At 43.9% G+C, this 21,941-nt stretch overlaps 1 protein-coding gene across 26 annotated transcripts in view; it reads left to right on the forward strand.

The window, feature by feature from the left end:
- The window catches only part of PTK2 (protein tyrosine kinase 2), a 181,259-nt gene extending 160,586 nt beyond the window's left edge, over positions 1 to 20,673 (forward strand). For 8 of the 26 annotated variants that reach the window (XM_059835977.1, XM_059836002.1, XM_059836004.1 and 5 more), the window contains 7 exons: positions 4,775 to 4,837; positions 12,826 to 12,865; positions 13,627 to 13,733; positions 16,482 to 16,490; positions 17,767 to 17,922; positions 18,405 to 18,485; positions 19,422 to 20,673. In XM_059835977.1, the coding sequence (XP_059691960.1) occupies positions 4,775 to 4,837; positions 12,826 to 12,865; positions 13,627 to 13,733; positions 16,482 to 16,490; positions 17,767 to 17,922; positions 18,405 to 18,485; positions 19,422 to 19,634 (669 nt within the window). In that variant the 3' untranslated portion in view covers positions 19,635 to 20,673. The remainder of the gene's footprint in view (positions 1 to 4,774; positions 4,838 to 12,825; positions 12,866 to 13,626; positions 13,734 to 16,481; positions 16,491 to 17,766; positions 17,923 to 18,404; positions 18,486 to 19,421) is intronic. The other 18 variants (XM_059836000.1, XM_059836003.1, XM_059835978.1 and 15 more) reach the window with 5 other exon arrangements.
- Positions 20,674 to 21,941: the final 1,268 nt, after the last annotated feature.

Here is a 21,941-nt window from a genome sequence, read left to right on the forward strand (position 1 = left end):
TCTTGTATGTAGAATTAATTGAAATGCAAATCAGTTAATTCACTGAGTTAAAATAATTTTAAAAGGCCCCCTGAGGATGCTTTTATTTGTGGGTTTTGACAGAAGTTTGGAACTGCCAAAAACTATCCTGATTTTTTTTTTTTTTAATTGCTTCTAGGAGAGGGTATACCTTCTGTGTTTTAATACGGAGTTTGACCCAAAGGGAGAATCATCTGTAACCACAGATGGGAAACCAGTGGTGTTGATGATGCCATGAGAGAGCTTGCTGAACTGGTAGCTAGTTTGCTTCACAGAAATCACGGGAAAAAAACTGTGTCACCCTGTGTCTTTTCAAGGTGATTTTCTGAGTTCAGCAGTGTAGTGAAGTTAGTGAATTTTATGCTGTAACTTTCGGCACTGTCGCTAGCTATCTCTGAAGGTTTTGCAAACTGCTTTTCTTTTTTGGGGCCTGTTTAATTACCTGCTTCCTCGTTTATATTTAGTTTCCAGTTTGAACCTTTCTTTTGTGGCTGTATTGATGGTATGTGGCATTGTTTTTAGTCGTATAAAATAAAGATATATGTGTGCGTGCCTTTTAGTAACTCCTCAGCAGACAGAGCAGTGTTGTGCTAAGAAATTTATAGTCCTTTCTCTGATAGGTTAAGAAGAAATAACTCGCATAGTTTCCTTATCGTGTTTGGTTTTGCTTTTTTCTGAAATTCCCACATAGTTGTGGTTTTGTCCTATTTTGACACTGAGAACTGCAATTCAAATATAATTGATGTGAACTGTTGCTAAAATAAGGTTTTAATTTTTAGCCTGAGAAAATCCCACCAAGACATTACAATTTGGCATGTCCTGAGAATGCCAAGACTTAGATGTTCTTTTATTAGTGAGTGACCAGAAATACTGGAAATAAAGTAGATTATGTTCCAGTTTCTCAACATATGCATCCTGTCTGAAAAGTCCTTACGATGTTTCCAAAGATTTCAATAGTAGACTATTTATTAGAAAAAATAGCATTTACTTTTCAAGGGTCTTGATTCTCTGCAAGATAAGTATTTCATAAAATATAGTTCCTCCCTGAAATATATATCTGTAATTAATATAACGGTAAGTGGAAAAGACTTTGCTTAAACTTGCATTTTAATTTAGTACAGTTGGTGCTTTCACCAAAAAAAAAAATTCAGAGCACTACAGTGTGTGCTTGAGAAGTCCCACCATAGTACGAAACACATTTTGAAGATGATTTGTCATCACAGTCGGTCGCTGTTTCGCTTCAAGGTTTGAAAAATATATTCACAAGTGACAACTCTTTGAGATAAAGCTGAAATCCTACATCTCCAAGGTCCCAAAGGCTTCATTTTCTGAAACAGTCTTACACCGCACAAGAGTGTTAAGCAGGGCCTTTCTAGATACACACTGTTACTAGCTACGTTCAACTTGGGGGCTTCACACCCACGTGGATGTCTTGAGGGTTTTCCCCCCTCCAACTCATCTCCCTGTTGTATATACACCCTCAATACAGTTGTGCTCCAGCAAGCCTCGGAACTGTTCTCCATAAACACACGCATGCCTAACACCCCTCAGCACCCACCACCCCGTTTCCAGCCCCTTTAGGTGCCTCTCAATAAGGATGGTTTCCCATCCAGTCAAGAAGTTCTGTATATCTAATGGTACACCCAGTACCAGGATAGGAGAATCACTTGGAGGAATCTCTGCGGTTTTGGAAGGGCTGCCGTGGAGGTACAGGGCCATAGCAGGGACTGGAAAGATAGAAGGGTGTGCTTTTGGGGGTGTAAAGTACAGAACGGGTCAGTTTTGGTGTGAGGCTTATTTTTGGCCTAGAGAATGTTGCATTAAACACATCTGAAGGATCTCAGTATTAAAAATTAATCAGGGCATTGCGATGTAATGCCAGCATGACGAGCTAAAATTAAAGCTCTTACCACTGTAGAAGCATAAGAATTGCTGCTAAATAATATTTAAAAAGACAATGGGAGTTTGATCTTAGATATGACCTGTACTGTAAATCAGTTTCTTTTTAAATTTCCATAGCTATACAAATAAATGAATCAGAATATCATTTACTAGAATGAGAGTTGTTAAAATCTATTAGAACACAGTCAAGTCACTAGAAATGTATTTGGGGCTTTTCTTAGTCATTGGACACAAACGTGTGTTGATTATTTCTCCGTTGTTCCTTGTGTTCCTAACTATCCAAGTTTTGATGGGGCAGAGGGAGGATGATGTTTGGAGAAGTTGAAAGGGCTTGCATCTATGTACCAGTAAAGATTTTCAGTCCTTATTTCTAAGATGTAAGTATGCAGATCGCTGAGATGCAGGTGGGTTGTGTAGCTGCACAAACTGCCTGTGGACCCTCTGGTTTGCCATGACCTGTTGGCACTTGGTATCTTCATTTTCAGATCAGGTTCTTGGAGCTGCTTGGGCAACATCACTGCCTTCCATGGCTTTGTTTGCATGGGGTAGTCAGCAGGACTCGGTATTTTTGTTGGCAATGTGTGAAGCAAGTGTTTGTCAAGTTCGTAATACTCATTTTAGTAATATTTTGTGTTTGCAACCTTTCTGTGAAACGATTCTTGGACTGTAGCTGGGTGGTTGCATACTGTTCACGTACGTGATGTCTGAAGTCCACTTGTATGCTGCACGTTTGCTGCTGGTGGTGACTTGGGTAACTGAATCGTTGCTGTGATGTGAAATTGTAGAATTGGGCATTTAGGGAGTTTAGATGCTGAAAGCAAGGATGTTGTTAGTAAGACAAGGAGGGGAGGAGATGGATATTATGTCTGTTAATTTATCTTTTTTCTTACAATACTAGAAAAAACTGTTACGTGGACTAGTGTGTATTTTTGCACTTCGGAATCTTTTAAAATGTTCAATATTTCATAATATTTGGAGTCTGGTTTAGGGTGCATGTCTGGAGTAATAAATTGTTAAAAGTGCAAAGAGTATTGAAGACCCCTGTGATAAAATAGCCTGACTATTTCCAAAGACTTTGGGCACTTCCCTGGCTAGAAACGAACATGAAATGAAGGCAAATTGTGAACATCGGTGTAGTAGAAGTGTAATTAGTCATATGCTTAGATAAAAAAGGATAGCTATTTGCTTTAGCTTAAAAATATAATGAGAATCACAACTTACTTTAGATATCTAGTGACGTATCTAACATACGCATATCAAATGAGACTTTCATCAGAAAAAAATCCATCATAATAAAGGAAATAAACTGGAGGTTCGTCAATGGTAGGTTTCATCGTAAAATTTGTCACAAATTCCTGGGGAAACATTGGGCAATCACTTGCTTGTGGCTGCTTCAGTTCTTCATGTTTAAGATGGGGTTAAATATTTCCCTGTCTAGTATGATTTGTCTATTTTTAACCTGCAAGTTCTTTCAGACAGCGACTGTCTGTGGCTGTGCCTCAGTCTGCGGAAGACTGAGTGAAAATCCTAAGTATAAGCCCTTCTGACAGACGACCACAATTGGAGTATTTTTAATGATAAAAGATCAGTGTATTAGTGTATCTTTGCAAGTTCTGTTTGCCCAGCTGGCTTTTTAGGGTCATTTAGCAGGATATGCGAGTTGGAATTATTCTTTAGTGCTTTTAGAAAGAAAGAAGGAAAGGGATCTGGAGTAGCCTTCAACAAGAAACGGATCTACTTGTCCCCCGAAACTGACCCTGAAAAAACATGTATCCGTTCGTGGGGTCAGTTCAGTTACAGTCAATATTCACATGTCTGCATTTCTCTAAAGAAAAAAATGTTATTCTCTTTCTGTGTGTGTCCATTTTATGCATATACCCATACAGACATATGAAATAAGTTGTGTTTGCGCTGATGCAGATGTGCATTTTATCTGTTTTCTGAAAAGAATGAACTGAGTCTCATAGGACAGTGAATTGAAGAGTCAGATAAATCCTCTTTCTTTGTTGTCTTGTGCCAGAATTAGCGCACTAGAAAAGCACTCTTGTTTTGCTGAACTTGTGTCTTCAGATCAGTGTTAACCTTTGTTTCACATCGGCTCTTCCTTTGTCCTTCCCTGTACTTAATGTTGTCCTCAAAGAACAAGTACAGCATGCCTGGATTCGCTGGGGACATGAGAAAAATGACGAGTTTCTGTGCGAAAAAATTGGGCCAGGCTTAGTTTTACTTTTTAAAACAACCAAGCCCCGAGTTCCTGTATCTTGCTTAAAACGTATAAAATAGAAATCCATTTGTTTGTCGCTTGTATCAGAAGGATAGTGCATCTGGATGTCTTTATTAGCTTTCTGTATCCAAATGCAGTGTTTAAAGAGCTCCAGTAATTGGCCCCATTTGCAGGCTTGGAGAGGGAGCCAAGTACATATAAGCCGTCCTCGGGCAGGAAGCGGGAATTCGCGCGCAGCGTTTCTCATCCCGTGGTTGACATTTTGCTGTTGGGAAGCAAACAATTTTTTAAAAAAAACAACTTTTGCTGCCTTTGAGAAAACTAAAATGCAGGTTTTCCAATGTTGTGTTAGGGAAACGGTACTATCAACATTTATAACAAGCATTTTTACACGTGCGCTGAGAACGGGTGGTTGAGAAGCAGTCGAGAAGGCTGCCAGGAGTTTCAGTAGCTGCAGTCGCAGAAGCTCATAGTCGCAGCAGCGGGGGTGTATAGACTGGAATGAAATGACATCTGTATTTGTCAGTGTAAACTTTTAACAGTATTTTCCTGACTTGGTAACGATTTTAAGCCTAGGTTGCATAAATCAGTAAGCAGAGTACAGAATGAAGTTTTTAATTTTTGTTTTAGAAACCTGACGTGCGGCTCTCCAGAAGCAGCATCGACCGAGAGGATGGAGGTCTCCAGGGCCCGGTAAGTATGTGTGGGATCTTTTCATCTCCCAACTCTTTCTCCGGTTTCCTGGTAGAACATGTTGTATGCTGTCTTGATGATGGGAGATGATTTAAAATTTTTGCTAAATGTTTCCACTATTATTACATGGTTCTACAACTTACCAAGAGGCTCAGCTTCTGTGGGAACAGCAGCCGTGGCAAACTTGTTCATGCAGCAGTTTGGGGGATTTGGGGTTTGGGATTTTTTTTATCCTTTGAGGCTGCTGTTGTAACAAATACTAAAATGTTTCCACAAATATGTTGCAATAATTTTTTAATGTTTATGTGCTGTATAATTGGGTCTTTTATTTAAAAATATGGATAGTTTTGTGAAAGTTTTGTCAACAGGAAGCAGCATTAAAATAACTTTTGCAGTTGTTTAAATATCTGAAGGGGTTTCTTACGAGGAATGTAAACGTTACAGTTGTATTACCCAGAAATCTGTTTTGGGTAAATGATCCGCTATGAAACAAATGGAATAAACCCCATAGCCATTCATTTATTGCCAGACAACAGCTGCAGCTGTGGTATTCTTTCTTACTGGCTTAACTCCTGTCTGTTTAACTAAAAACGTCTCTCCAATTGTTTAATTGCCATTGGAGTCTCTGAATCATACTGATCGAAAAGGGGGGGGTGTTAGGCTAGGGTCTGTTAATGATAGAAACCTGGTGCTTCGTCTACTGTTTGTCCCCAGGGATCCCCTTTAAAGTCTTTAAAGTTAATATTTTAAATTCACTTTCCTAGTTCATTTGTGATGTGATTGTAAAACTCCTAGTTTGGCTTCAGTATTTCTTCACTACCTAAGAATTTAGGGACTTTTCCTGCATTTGCAGCCAAAGTACAATCATGAATGAGTATATTAATGACACACTGCAGCATGGTCTCTAGAGACATTCATGTCTGGAAGCTGCTAATTTTTTTTCCATGAAATTGGAGAAGTCTATTAGGTATTGTTATGTCTTTGCTATTGTTGCATCTTTATGTAAGAGCAAGTAAAGTATCGCTGCATTTTGTGCTACTCATGAAGATGCTTTGAGATAACCGGCAGATTCTGAAGTCATGTCAGAGGTTTGATTCAGGTGGCTGTCGGTGGCAGTGGGTTTAAAGTACAGCTTCTTGCAGCCAGCTAGTTTCTCTGACTGCTGCTTGATTTCAGCATGACTAGAATAAAAAATACAACAGCCAGATCCCAAACTGCTTGTAGGGGAAGTCCTGTCTTCCCAGACGAGGTAGTACAATTTCACACCCCATTTGAAAGAGTGTGAAGAGAACACTTACTGATGATTGACAAAATGAGTTTTAAAAGAGACTCTTAATTCGTGATAACTACGTTTCTAATTCCAGCATTTGATTTTGCATTTTTATAGTTCTTAATACGTTCAGAACATAACTCTGACTGACTTCATTTGCAGTCGGAAATGTCTAATGCTTCTGTGAGTCAATCTCAATTTCTCATCAAGAGGATGAGGAATAGGCAGTGGTCATTGCTAGGAGAACCGGGATTAAATAAATATCCAGTGTTACACAGAGCTGTCTGTGACGGTGGTGAAGACAGAATCCAGTTCACTGAGGTCACTTAGGTCTGCCCCACAAAGTGACATTTTGTTTGATTAGTTGTTGTGGCACTTGGAAGGGTGTAGAGCAAAAAGCACAGCAGCTCTGATTCCTGCTCAGAGCAGCAGCACCTATGCAGTTCAGGGATACTGGGAGGGAGAAGAAGTAATATATGATCCTGTTCTTGGATAGGACATTATGAATGAACAGTTATCACACGCATTTAGTAGTTCCTAACTGATGAGCACGTGGCTGTATAACTCTGTGCACATTCTTTTGACATGTATTTTTAATATGCAATTTTCTGAAAGTAAAAATGCAAGAATTGATTTAGTGGAATTTTACTTTCCTTCCTGTCTTCCCCCTGCCTTCTCCCGCCCCAGGGTTATCAGATTTGAAATATTCAGGTTTAGCAACACAAATCAAAGTTAATGACATGACTGATGGCACTGGCAGAAGGCAGATGGTTTTTCTAGCTATAGGGGGCAGCTGTAGGACAGCGTGTGAGGTGATCGGCCAGTGGGTTTCAGAGGTATGTGGTGACAGCAGAAGAGTTTCAGGGCTTTGGATCTTTGATTTCTACTCCTGGTTCCTGAAAGTGAAGTTTGCTTTTTTTTACACACACACATACACACCCCAAGTCTGTAGTTACAGACTTGAAGTAGGCAGGGTGAACATGCTTCTTTATTTCTAGCCATCACATTTCTGCTCTAAAGCATTAAGTTGATAGAATATCATCTATGAAAATTGTAAGAACTTCCGATTTCTCCTTACGCAATCATTTTTATGCGCCTTTACTTTCTGAAAGTTGTGCTTCTTGCCACAGTTTTCCATAGTAAACTGATAGAAATTAGCTTGAAGTAGAGAGTTAGTGTGAGAATTTTCAGTTCATGCAGTTAAAATTTGGCAAAGTTTGGAGCAGCTGAAAGCAGGCCTCATGAAGTGCTAGGCAACTTTAGCCACAGGAGCCATTGTCAGATCTGTCTGTAATTTTAAAACTATAACATGAATTTCTAAAAATGCTAGGCTGAAGCTTTGAATAAATGCTGAACTACAACCGTGAGTATCCCTCTGGTTTGTTAATGGAAGGATGAGTCAGTTGTCAAGGCATGAGCTTCTCAGTTCAGTTCAGACGATCTCGTGCAGACTTTCTGCGTGCTGTTGGGCAAGTTGCTTGGTATCCTCACATTCATCTAGCACAGAAGTGAGGTGACAGTGGAGTTAGAAGCTAGGGAATAGTAAGTGTACTGCTATTGTCCCTGTTACCTGGGTGTGTTTCTGAAAATAGAGAATGCGAGACGTTAAAAAACAGTTGCTTAAAAGGTCAGAAAAGAAAGTTAATGAAGTAACATTCTTAGATGGTGATTTACGATAGCATTATTCAGAGCTGAAAGTGAATTAAAGCAAATACTGTGTTTTCATACCATTAAAAGTGAATCGTAAGCAGTCTGCATGTCATCTTCAAAATGTTGAAAAAGCAGCTTTGTTAGGTCTGATGCAAAGAAGTATTCTGACTTTGCAGAAAAGGGTCTTTATTTTATAAATAAATGCCTTTTTGAGATGCTTCAGTACTAGACCTATTAAATTCTAACTGCCTTCAGTGTTTTACTTTGCAATGGACACTACTTTATACAGATAAGGTTGCATAAAATGTGACTCTGTTGTGATTGTAATGCTTTTTATGACACGACAACTGCAAGTTTTGTGTAAAGTATTAATTTGGTTGTGACCAAACAGATTTTCATGTTTCACAGAATGGTAGAATATCTCAAGTTGGAAGGGACCCGTAAGGATCATCGAGTCCAACTCCCTGCTCCTCGCAGGACTACCTAAAACTAAACCATATGACTAAAAGCGTCCTCCAGACACTCCTTGAAACTCTGACAGGCTTGGTGCCGTGACCACTTCCCTGGGGAGCCTGTTCAGTGACTGACCACCCTCTCCATGAAGAACCTTTTCCTAATGTCCAGTCTGAACTTCCCCTGATGCAGCTTCATTCCATTTCCTCGTGTCCTATCGCTGGTCACCAGAGAGAGGAGATCAGCACCTCCCCCTCCACTGCCTGCCTTGAGGAAGGTGGACGATCACCTCCCTCGACCGGCTAGCTACACTGTGCTTGATGCACCCCAGGGCACGGTTGGCCCTTTTGGCTGCCAGGGCACACTGTTGACTCATATTCAACTTGCCATCAACCCCAACACCCAGATCTCTTTCTGCGGGGCTGCTCTCCAGCCTCTCGTCCCCCACTTTTTATGCGTAACCAGGATTACCCCGTCCCAGGTGGAGAATCTGGTACTTGCTTTTGTTGTATTTCATATGGTTGGTGATTGCCCAGCTCTCTAGTCTATCCAGATCTCTCTGTAAGGTATCTCTTCCCTTGAGGGAGTCCACAGCTCCTCCTAGTTTAGTATCATTGGCAAACTTAATGTATGTTCAGTTCCTGCACCCAGATCATTTATAAAAACATTGAAGAGCATTGGCCCTAAAATTGAGCCGTGGGGTACCCCACTGGTGACTGGCCACCAGCCTGATGTCACCGTGTTTACTAAAACTCTTTGAACCTGACCTGTCAGCCAATTGCTCACCCAACATATTATGGACTTGTCTAGTTGTGTGCTGGACACTTTGTCCAGAAGGATACTGTGAGAGAGAGTATCAAAAGCTTTGCTAAAATCCCAAACCACCACATCTACTGGCTTCCCTTGGTCAACTAGATGGGTGACTTTGTCATAAAAGGAAATTAAGTTGGTTAAGCAGGACTTTCCCCTTGTGAACCTGTGCTGGCTATGGCCAATGACTGCGTTGTGTCTCAAGTGTTTTTCAGTAGCTCCCAGAATAACCTTGTCCGTAATTTTACCAGGCACTGAAGTGAGACTGACAGGCCTGTAATTACCCCAGGCTTCCTTTTTACTCTTCTTGAAAATAGGGACATTTGCCAGCTTCCAGTCAACTGGGACCTCTCCAGACTCCCAAGACTGTTGAAAAATAAGAGAGGTCGGTCCCACGATAACATTGGCCAGCTCTTTCAGTACCCTGGGATGAATCCCATTGGTCCCCATAGACTTACCTTCATCCAGCTGGAGCAGCAAGTCTTGGACAAGTTCAGAGCCGGCTGGGAGTTTATCATCCCCCCAGTCACCGTCTTCCAACACAGGTCTCCAGGGGTCCCAGGGCCCATCATCAGTGCTGAAGACAGAGGCGAAGGAGGCATTAAACATCTCTGCTTTGTCTATGTCCCTATTTGTGAGGTGACCGACCTCATCAAGCAATGGACCAATGTTATCGCTGATCCTCCTTTTGCTGTTAAAATATTGAAAAATTTTAAAAAGCCCTTTTTGTTGTCTTTCACAGTGCTGGCCAGCTTGAACTCTAATCAAGCTTTGGCTGCATGAATTTTCTCCCTGCAGTGGCGAACAGCATCTCTGTAGTCTTTCTGTGTTGCCAGACCTTGCTTCCAGTGTCCACCGAAGTTCTAGAAGAGTGTCTCTGCTCAGCCAAGCCGGCCTTCTGCCCTACTTGCTTGACTTCCGACGATTTGGAATTGCCTGCTCCTGTGCTCTTAAGAGGCGGTTCTTAAAAAGTGACCAGTATTCATGGACCCCAATACCTGCAAAAGCAGATTCCCAGCAGACTTTACTAACTAGCTCCTTCAGCAGCCCGAAGGCTGCTCTCCCCATATCCAGGGTTGAAGTTTTGCTGGCAGTTTTTCTCCTATTGCCAGCAATTTGAAACTGGAGCCACTTCATGGTACCTGTGACAGAGACAGCCACCAATCACCACTTTGCCCACGAGTCCCTCTCTGTTTACAAACAACAAATCTAGGAGGGCACCTTTCCTAGTCGGCTCCCTTAGTACCTGCACCAAGAAGTTATCTTCAACATGCTTCAGAAATACCCTGGACCTGTTTGTGTCCACTGTATGATATTCCCAGTTGACGTCTGGGAAGCTAAAATCGCCCATAACGACAAAAGCAGTTGATCTAGAGATATCCCTTAATTCCTTGTAGAATAATTCATCGGTGTCATCATCCTGGCTGGCTGGGAGGACTCCCACAACAACATCTGCTTTATCTGCTTTCCCCTTCACCCTTACCCAGAGGCTCTCAAGCGTGTCGTTGCTAACTGTAAGCGCCATAGAAGCCAACCCCTCCCTTACATACAGTGCCGCCACCCCCCCGCCTCGCCTGCCTGGCCTATCCCTCCTGAAGAGCCGAGAACCATCCATCATGGAACACCAGTCACAGGACTCATCCCATCAGGTTTTGCTTGTGCCAATGATGTAGCTCTGGGACTGGGCCAAAGCTTCCAGCTCCTCTTGTTTATTCCTCATGCCGCGCGCATTAGTATAAGAACATTTCAAATGTGCCCCAATGCGCTCAGCACATCGTGGAGCAGACTGAAGGACCTCGCTAGCACACTGACCCTCAAACATTGTCATGCCACCCCCAGGCTTATCTCTAGCAAGCCTGGGTTTATCCCTTCCCCCTTCAAATCTTTTAAAGCTCTTCCCATGAGCCCTGCTAACTCCTGCACAAAGACCCTTTTCCCCCTTTGAGACAGGTGTACCCCATCTGTCGCCAGCAGGTCTGGTGTTGTGTAGACCAACCCATGATCAAAAAACCCAAAATTCTGGCGGTGACACCAGGCTCAGAGCCAGGTATTGATCTGCTGGGTCTTCCTGTTTCTTCCCTCATCCTTCCCTGCAACTGGAACGATAGAGGAGAACACTACTTGTGCTCCTGATCCCTTAACCAGTCGTCCCAAGGCCCTTGGGACGCCCTTGGACTTCTTGTTGCAACTTCATCGCTGCCTACATGAAAACTCAATAATGGATCTGAGGGCTGTACCAGGGTAGGATGTTTTCTCGTCACATCTTTAACCCAGGCCCCAGGGAGGCAGCAGACTTCCCGAAGAAGTGGGTCCGGTCGGTGTATTGGGCCTTCTGTTCCCTGCAGAAGGGAGTCTCCCATGACAATGCCCCATCTTTTTTTCTTTATGGAAGTGGTTTTGGTGCAGGGTGTAGGCCAATTTAGCCTTGGCAACATCTCCAATCTAGATGAACCGTCATCCGTGTCACTGTTTGGTTCCACGTGCAGAGCCTCGTACCTATTCCACAAGGGCACCTGGGAAGGTGGGGGAGTGACACAGAGGAGACGCGCCTGCTGCGCTGGGCAGGAACTTGTCCCCATTGCCCCCTGTCCCTTAAGTCACGGCATTCTGCCAGGTGGAGAGAGGATAGGGAGTACTCCGTATCATGCTTCCTGTCTGCCTGGCAGCTCTGTCCCCGGGATGGCAGGGTCTGGTTCCAGTAGTGTCTGTCTCTCTCAGACTCCCTGATACTCCCCAACCTACTCACCTCCTCCCGAGCTCTGTCACCGAGCAGAGGAGTTCCTCTGCCTGGTCGCACCTCCCACAGCTGTGCTCACTGCTGCCGTCCGGTACTGGTGTAAGAGCGGGGCACACCCCACAGCCTGACACCTGGCTGGCAGCGTGTTCCCACCGGAGCTCTGCCTGGGACGCTGCGTCAGTCGTGGCGGGTGAAGAGTTTAGAGAGGCCATGGCCTTCTGCCGGGTGGAGACCATTGCTCCCTGGTCGAGCAGGCAGAGTTACAGTGCCCTGCAGTGCCACGCCCTGTTTGCCCACCCCGCTTGCTAATGCTCCCTTAGCAGTTTCTTTTATAGGTGGGGGGGCTTGGCTGTGGTTGCTCCTGGCCCTGCGCAGGTCTCTTCAGCTGCTGTGGTGTGAGCTGCAGGCTCCTGGCGGGTCCCTCCACTCCCCTGAGGTTCCCCCAGTTCAGGAACCCCGCTGTGCACCACACCGGAGTGCTCCCCTGCCCATCGTGCCGGCACCAGAGCTGCTCGCCTCAGCAACTGAGGTTGGCATGAAGGTTGTATAAATATAATTACTAAGGAAAGTCACTTCAATCTGTTATTAAATACTCCCAGACAAATAAGCAAATTGACCTTGACTAACAGCTTTCCAGCAAAACCAGAAAGGAAACCAGCTTAGAAATCTGTTGCCATTACGGAAACCATTCAGCAGCGCAGAAATACCTTTGTCTTCTAATTGTTGCACTGCCATTTCTTCTTCACCACCATGACTTCTACAGTTTGCTCTCTGAATACAGACTAAAAATTATTGTGAATATACCACCATATTTTATCAATAATGAAGGATAAACTGTAATGTAGAGGCCGGGGCTGTTGTGAGCGATACAAAATAAAGGAAAATTATTTTCTTGCTGTATAAATAATATACCTGTAGTTAGGAGCTTAGCTAGTGATGGTGAATAGGGATGTATTTTTAACTTTTGGGAAATGTGCTGAGAATTGGCTACTTTCAATGTTTGAGATTGTGCTGATGAAAGTTGTGAGCACTGTAATAACTAGTCTAAATGTATCTTTTATTTTATAGGCTGGTAACCAGCACATTTATCAGCCTGTGGGTAAACCAGGTAAGCAGTAAATTCATAAAGTGTCATCTTGGATCCTTGATTACAAGTCTTCTAGCAGCAGTAGTGAACAAAGATTTATGCCAGTATTTTCATACAAGGGTGGATTCAGTTCCAGATAACTACACATAGATGTTTCGGTGCACTGTGTGTTTAAATTCCCCGTGCAGTCCCCAGAGATGTAGTCAGCAAAGCCAAGAAAGTGTTTCATCAATGGGCAGGAAGTGTCTAGAGGAAGCTGAGTCACTGTATAGGACTTCACCGTATGTGGAGTTCAGACATGTAAAACAAAGTAGACACCTAAATTTAGGTTTCTCAGTCTCAAAGTGAATCAAACCCAGGGTTTCTGCCATGAAGAAGTCCGATTTTCCCCAACATACGCAGCATGTGTGGCACTCAGCTGTGGTACGAAGGGGTGAGTACCTCTCGGGTCTGGGGTAGGTGTACTGAGATGAGTAGCAGTTGCCCCACAAAGGGATTTTCGAAGTATCTTACTAAAACAGCCATGTTCTCGTAATTGCAGGAATTCTTGATGAATTCCACAACCTCTTCTGTCTGCATTTGCTTCAGTAGAAATACAGAGTAAAGTGTAGCTCCTACAAACAATGGATTTACTGTAAGACATGTAAAGATGTACATCTCCTCTGCTAGTACAATAAAGCACGTGTAGTCTTTGTGTAGTCTTTGTAGTGTTGACAGACCAAAACCATGTAGGTACCCGTGATACGTTGGTCCTCTAAAATGCAAATTGTTTTGTTAACCAGATCACGCAGCTCCGCCAAAGAAACCCCCCCGCCCTGGAGCCCCCAGCCATTTGGGCAGCCTTGCCAGCCTGAACAGCCCTGTGGACAGCTATAACGAAGGCGTGAAGGTACATTGCTCAGTGTCACATGAAATACGATTCAGAAAACTAAACATTACCACTCTGAGATAGTTTGCTGTTAGTGAAGTAGAGAGCGGGGAAAGCAAAAGCTACTAGACTTCCCAAGTAAATGTTGTCATGGGGCAAACATGCGCTGGCAGCTCTCCAGGGAAGTGGGGAGTTAACGGGTAGGCTCATATCCTCCATTACTGTGATTCAGCATGTTCCTCACCTCGAACCTTTCCCAGGTGAGCTTATTTCTAGTTTGAAGAGCATATGAGACCTCCCGTATGGACCCAGCCTCCCTGCTCAGCAGTTCTGTTAAGCAGGAATGAGCACACCCAGCGTTCCCGGTTACTCGGGTAGTACCAAAGTCTCCTGTCCTCGGTCACAGAGAAGTGAGACATGTCTGAATTGCGAGGCTCCAAAAAGCTCTTGCTGCAGCACCAAGGCTCCTAAACCTTACTAGCTCTGGGGAACAAGGGAAGAGGGGAAATGGGCTGTCTGACCTGTGATTGAGGTACTTTCTAATGTGTTGTTTCATCTCCAGTAAATAGGCAATAAAGCCAAAAATGAAACTTTACAGTTTTCTAGCAGAGAGATGCTGCAGGGTGCTGTGAAACACAGCGTCCTGTCCCCTGCTGCAGTTGGTGTCAATGGAACTGCTCCTTAGTATGTCAGTCACTTAAAATTGTGCCTCAAGGTGGTGTTCCCTGCCTTTGGGACACCTTTACCTTTCTAATCTTGGGGAAACAGAAGCTTGAGTGACCTCAGGGCCTCCCCAGGGGAACCAGTGGAGTTATTTCTGATGCTAGCGGTTTCCAGCAGCTAGTTATAATAGTGGTTGGGAATTCTGTCAGTAATACTCTAACAGAAATGCAGCTGATCCATACACATCGCCGTTTTATTATTTCACAGCCTTTGCAGCTAGACAAATACCCCTCCACAAAGACTGTTGGTCTGATGGCAGTATGACTGACCAGAGCTCTAAAGCAGGATCACTCCTGCTGCTGCTCCCATTCTGTCAGTTGATGCCGTCAGTAGCACCCAGGGAGGTGATGTATTTGTGCTCCAGCTATTTCCCGAGCGGAGAAGGATGGAGTCTGCGTTGGAGCACAGGCTTCTGCAAATACACCGGGGCAGTCCCTGCTGTAATACAACAACTAGTGCTGACAGTACAGCTCCTCACGGAAGGAGAACCTCTGGCTAATCTAAGCCCTGCCAAGCCTGGAGTAAAGAACAGGAATCCATGTTGCGGTAGACACTTCTTTTAGGTGGTTTAAGAAAATACAGAAAAAATCCAGTTCATCTGGCCATGAAATTCAAAACTTGCCATCAAAGCAATACGTTTAGCACAAATCGATCTCAGCCACTGCCTGCCTGTCTCACTCTTGCTCTCTTGTTCTGAGGTTGTCGGAATATTTAAGAACCAGAGTAAATAGACAGCAGTGGCGAATTTGAGCAGGATTATCTATTATAAACTGATGCCAGTGCTTTTCAAGCTGCCAAGCCTCAGAAAATGTCAAAAAGCAGTAACAGATGTGTTACTAAACTTGGCTTCTCTAAAATTTCCTTTCTGAATGCTGCTACTGGAACACGAAAAATGTTTTCTGAAATACATCCTTTTGACAACAAACAAACCTGAGCAGCCAAAGTCATCAGTAATAACAAGTGAACAAGATTCATGTACTAAATAGTTTCTTCAGTAGAAAAGAAGGGCTGATTTTTTCTGTCAAGAGTTTCTTGGAATTGGTTTGTTTTATGCCTCTTCAAGAAAAAACAGCCTGTTATTTTTTGATAGCGTATAGCTTTTTTAGTATCTGCAGTCCTAAACTGAAGGTGATTCTGGGGTTCATTTCAGACTCCCATTTCAGTCTCCCTTTTCCGCAGAATACAAATGAAAATACGAGGATTTGAACTCCTTGCCCTTGGGAGCCTTTAGGGCATGCACCAGGAAATCCATGGTTTTCTGTTACTTACTGAGGCAAATTCAGCCAGTCCACACACGGAAACGCCTGACTCCATAGTCTGCAGAGCAGTTGTGTTGATGTTGGGTATAAACAAGAAAAAACATTGAGTGTTAAGAAACGCAGATGTGCATACTCTTGAAATGTTGGGGCCTGGCTGTAGGAATTAAGTGGGTCGGGTATAATCCATCTCGAATGGGTTCTTGGTAGCTCTTAACCACAACTGTGATTAGTCATCACGAACAGGAGCTGCACAGATAGATGACCATGTATTTCCTATTGTGACTTTTCTAAAGAAAAAAAAAGTTTCAGAAGGATGAATGCAACGTTTTCTTACATCTAACGAGCACTGGATTGTTTGTGTAAAGGGACCGGGGTTGCAGAGGACATGTTGTTCCCCACCACTGCAGAGGCCCTCTGCTCCATTCACCACTTTGCTGCTCGCCAGACTGGCTTGCTCCTGTCAAGCTTTGCATGATCTCTTCCCCATGTGTTCAGTAAAAAGTAAGCATGGGTGCATGGCAAATACTTCCACTTCCTACGCGGGTGCACAGCAGGTCGTCGGCACACGGTGCTTCCGTAACAAATGGACCAAGAGCTAACATGGATGACTGCCGATACTGTTGAGGATGCATTTTTGTTGCAGGCTTTTTAACTGGTCTCTTATTGCTACACATGTTTTGGTTTTGGTTTGGTTTTTTTCCTGCTGAGTTTTATTAATATTGTTTTTCTTTTTTCCCTTCTTTTGGTAAATTTCTTTAACCTTCCCCCACATTCTGCTCAACCATAGCCATGGAGGGTAAGCAGTGCGTGAGCGTGTGTGTACGTGCCCTATTCCAAAATGTCTTTGCATGTGACTTTGCCAGATGACTGTTTAACTTCTCGATTGCTGAAACCAATTACAATCACAGCCTTTCACTGGTGACGGAGGCAATTACGATGTTCTTTTTCCTAAGGTATTTTCTGATCAATACACTAGATTGAATCTGTCATATTTTTCAGTACTCACTTAGTGAAATGCAACAAAATGGAATCACCATGCACTAAATCCTGCACTCCTTCCTTAGCCAAAGTTTCAGCCAAGTATTTTATAGTTTCGTCGGGGTAGTATCTCAGCTGCTTCCGGTGAAACACCTCTATAGCTAGGACCAGTTGTAAGAACCAGCAGTAACCCAGTGTGGTGGGCTGAAATGCCATGAGCCACCTCAGATAACGGGGTGGACGGCCGCTGTGTGACCAGTAGGAAATGAGCAATATTTTAACCTTCTGCTCCCACTGAGTGGTTGCGTGGGCATCCCCTAGGAGTGAGGAGCTGCAGGGAACTGGGATGCTTGTAGTTGTACAGTTCAGGAGCAGAGATACTAAGGACCTTACAGAGGAGGTTTTCAAAGTTTGTTTCTTTTCTGACCCAGGATTATTTCGGTCTGTCTTGGATTTAACTCTAGACAGATGTGACTCGATGGAAGTTTTGCTTGAGTAAGGACTACAGGATTTCTAACCTATTGGGTTTTTCTGATCTACTGGAAAAAAACTGTATGAAAACAGCCGGTGTTTCACACCTGTACTGGTGACACCATTTTTGTTAATCTGCTGTGAATTTTCACTAACAAAACAATAAGATGTACTGCAATAGTCTCTCTTTACCGTATCGGTATGTTAACTGTGCACTCTGATGTTGTTTTGGAGCACAAAACAACTTTCTGGAACGAGGGACCTGATAACCTGTTGCTTTAGCAGTGAAATTTGTGCATCAGTAGTGAACCACTTAGACGTGTCGAGTACTCTGCACTCCTCGTTCCTCACATTATCTTCTTCTCTGTAGTGGGAGTTCCACTGGAAGCTCTTCAGGGAAATCCTGGTAAAAATTCCCCAGTGTCATTTCACAGATCAGGTTCAGTCAGAAGAACTGAAGGAAACTTCCTTCAGATCCGGGAGGGAGCGTGCTGACCAAGATGGGGGGCCGGGCGGGGGGCTGTTGCCAATATGAGACCTTCCCGGCGGTCTGCGGAGGTTGGGAAGTTGCTGAGCCCCATCTGCTGGGGACAGGAGGTTAAACAACCCCCCTCTGCTTCCAGATTCAGCCGCAGGAAATCAGCCCTCCTCCCACCGCCAACCTGGATCGCTCCAACGACAAAGTCTACGAGAACGTGACTGGGCTGGTGAAAGCGGTCATAGAAATGTCCAGTAAAATACAGCCAGCTCCGCCGGAGGAGTACGTACCCATGGTGAAGGTACGGAGGCAATTCCTAAAATCAGTGGTTTAGTTCTCTCCTGAATGAGGTCTTCAAGTGGCGCGGGAGGAACCTTCTGGAAAGTTGGAAGTAAAAAAGGTTTTTGTGTTTGCAGGGGGGTAACCTGTGGTCGGAGGGCTGGAGCGTTGCATACTGTTAACAGTATTGTGGGAAACAGCGCTTTCCTTCCCCAGCTCGCCTGTGCTTACCCAGGGGCAGCGAGTTGTGCACTGTCTTCTCTACAGTTCACTTTTTTTCAAAAGAACTTTTTTTTCTAATTAACCCTTCGGCATTTTGTTTTGATCGTGAAACATGGAATTGCAAGTGGGGTTTTCAAAGTCCCTCAGCCACGTTCTAAACTCCCTTCTTAGCCAGATGAGGGGTTAAATGTATCAGTTGCTTCCTGCACTCCGGGTACAAGTCTCTCACCCATTCATTCCAAGTTTTTAAACTTCATTTTCTTAATTATTTTTTTTTCTTAGGAGGTTGGTTTGGCACTAAGAACCTTACTGGCAACAGTAGATGAGACCCTCCCCGTGCTTCCTGCAAGCACCCACAGAGAGGTACGTAGAGCTCCCCTCACCTGGTGCTCAGTCTGTGACGTTTCAGGTTAGCCCCAGCCAGGACAGCTCTCTGGACGTGTTTTCCCTCACTAAGCAGTATGAACTCGCAGGTTACAATTCTTGATGAAATTAATTGTATTAGAATCCAGTTGCTGTGTGGACATAGGTCTGTATTGACTTAAGTGAAGACACTCGCACTGGATGTAATTGAAAAGCATACAACGCGCGCACGTATGAAGTTGATAAACAAACTGTTAGCACTTACATGGAACTTCTTAGCGCAAGTTTAATCCTTCATTAAACTACAGCTTGCACGCGAAGTCATTGAACAGGTAATTGAGCGTAGCTTAGTGCAGCTGGAAGGTTTTGATGAGAAAATATTCTGTAGTCACTTGGTTCTGGATGAGAAGTGACTGAGATCTTTTAGTGAAGTTCATGAGTAAAACCATTTTCCTCTAAAACCTTGAATGAGTGTGATAATGAGAAAGCCAAAGAATGGTTAAGTGCCATCTGAGAGAATCATCCTGACTTAGCTCTGTGGTTGTTAAGTACCCTGTATCTGGCTTCTTCACCTGTTGTATTTTTTAGAGCTACTTTAATAATAGTAATAAAAAGAGCGATGATAATAGGGACCTGGAACCCCATAACATGTTAACTCTTAAGATATGGGTTAAAATCCGCTATTAGCGATTTGGGTTTTGGTGCCGTGTAACAGCAGGCGGCTCAGCAGCGGACAAGGCTGCCCTTGATCTCCACACAGCGTAGAGCAGCAGGTGCCGAAATGCCATCTGCTCCACGTGGTGCCCGCAGGAACAGCCCCAGTCTCAAGCAGGGGCTGTTGAGGGAGGGTGGATAGTGCCGTTGCTCTGTAGTATCGCTGTCACGAGTGCAATGCTTCCAATGACTGCCAGGGTTGACTGAATCTTCTTGTTGCAGATTGAGATGGCACAGAAGCTGCTGAACTCGGACTTGGCCGAGCTCATTAACAAGATGAAACTGGCGCAGCAGTACGTCATGACCAGCCTGCAGCAGGAGTACAAAAAGCAAATGCTGACGGCTGCTCACGCTCTGGCTGTGGATGCCAAAAACTTGCTGGATGTTATTGATCAAGCCAGACTGAAAATGATCAGTCAGTCCAGACCGCACTAAGCACTGAGGGAAGAGTTTCGTCAATCTAAGAATTCTGCTTGCGAAAGGATGTTATTTCACCTTCCACCAGCAGCGAGGATTAACCCAGTGTCGTCCTGGCTTTCCAGCGCCTCTTGCTTCAGCAGACCTGACTGCCAGCTGTTGGTTCTCTCTCATTAGAAAAGTTTAACCAAGTTTTTATCATAAAGCCAAGCTGCTCTGGGATTCAGGAAGTGGCATTATCACATGATGAAGTTTGTACAAAAGTCCTCGGGAAATCCCAGCTACGGAGCGCACTTCAGTTTTATACCATCGCATGGGACACGCTTAGCCTAAAGCTGCCACAGGGTTACGGTCTCAGAGCCAGAACTGTCCGAGCAGCAGATCGGAGAAAGATATTGTGAAGTGAAGAATTCGGGGAAACCTCAGGGCTGAGAATTCTTGCCCACAGTATATGAACTATCCAGACTGGAATTTTTTTTATTAGAACACTTACGTCGCAATATGCTAATCACAATTTACAGAGAAAGAATAAAAAGCTATATTTTCAAGACTTCAGTCATTTCAAGACAAAACTAAAGCCCTCTTCATCTTCCTGCCTTTTACTTTTACGTGAATGTGTGAAGCATTTGTTTGGAACTAGCTGTAGAACACAACTGAAAACTCGTCTTTTTCACCAGAATAATGTGCCAGTTCTTTTGTAGCAATGTTGTTTTCCTTGGAAGCAAAAATGCTGCTTTGTACCAGAGCAATTCAGAGCTGCATTTAGAGGAGTTCTGTAACCATTCATGTCCCCCATTTTTATATAATTTATAAAGACAGATTAAAGCCATGTTGAATATTTTAAACCCACTGTAGTTAACTAACCCATCCTTTTGTCTATCTTGCCTGGGAGGAGTTACAGTAGAGCAGTGTAATTAGATTTTCCTTGGTTTTCCAGTTATGCCATCTGTTCTGTTAAAATAAAAACCACACTCCCTTTTTGCTGTTGAGGGATATAAATTATTCTCAGGAAGAATATAATGAACTGTACAGTTACTTTGACCTATTAAAAAGGTGTTACCAGTGAAATTCTGGCTATGTTATTTTATGTGTGCGTGCACTGCAGAAGAAACGATTTCCCCCCTCACCCTAATCCACAAGCTTTGAAGAATTCACTTATGTGGGACATAAGGAGCAACAGTGCGCGTTCAGGGAGGATGTCCAAGATTTAAGTAGTCTCACAGAAAGCAGTTTTTCCTCCAGCTGTGGAGCACAGGGAACAAGTCAGTGTTATCAGCTGTGTAAGTGACTTACTTGTAAGTGCTCAGTGTCACTCCTTAAAACTCCTTCAGACCTTTAAAGGGGAAGGTTTCTTTAAAAAGGGGTGGGGGAACAGAGCGGTTGCATGGTTTGCAGGAATTGTTTGGGAAGCACAGCATCGTTCTCAGCAGCAGCAGGGGGTTGCATGGACTAAATTCTTCCACGGGTGCCTGCATCTTTCAAAAAAGAAATGAGCCCCAGTGTTGGGGGAAGGTGGGACAGGGCAGGGTACATCCATTGTGGGTCTAGATGTGGAACAACCCACCTGCACAACTCTGGAGTCCCTCTTACACACGTAAACATCTTGCTAATGCATAATTTTCATTTAGTATTTTAGAACACGCATTAGAAAGACAGCCCTTACCTTGCTCAGTTTGCTCTGGAAAACATCCCTTTCAAATGTTATTTTAGAAATACATCCTTTTTAAGTTATTCCTTTTTCATACGTAAAGTTACACAATCTTCCACACCCACCCTCCAAAGCAGTTTTCAGAGATGCTCCTTTTTTCTGGAAAGGCAAAAAATTTACACACCTTACACAACCTAAGCTTGGTGCCTAGCACTGCAAGAGTCCATCTGCTTTTGAATACCTACTCGTGAATAAACAGTATCCAAGCTTTAGACGCCGCCAAGGGCCTTTACCTGAGAATTGCAGCGTTTTCCCCACTTTTCAGCTCAGCAACTGCCCTCCGCTGTGAAACAGTCCCTGCTCTGGCCTTCGGCTGCCCCAAGCAGGTTAAGTTACCTGGTACTGGAAGCTGCGCTGTTGCTAAAGCGTTAACTAGAGATGCTGCAGCTTCACCAAGAGGCTGCAGCACAAGCAGCTCCTGGCTGCAGTACCGAGTCGTAGCACTTCTGCTAAACGTGACCACGTCCGGTACCTGCCGAGGCGTTACCACAGCCCATGCTCACCGCGATTACATCTCCACCTTTGTCCATAGGCTATGAATGCAACTGGAAGCCGTAACTGTCACTGGGCTGTTCCTACGCTGAACATGAAGAACCAAGAAGGAGAGCTGTAAAACC

This window comes from Gavia stellata, chromosome 3 (assembly GCF_030936135.1).
Source record: "Gavia stellata isolate bGavSte3 chromosome 3, bGavSte3.hap2, whole genome shotgun sequence".
In the NCBI taxonomy this organism is placed as follows: domain Eukaryota; kingdom Metazoa; phylum Chordata; class Aves; order Gaviiformes; family Gaviidae; genus Gavia; species Gavia stellata.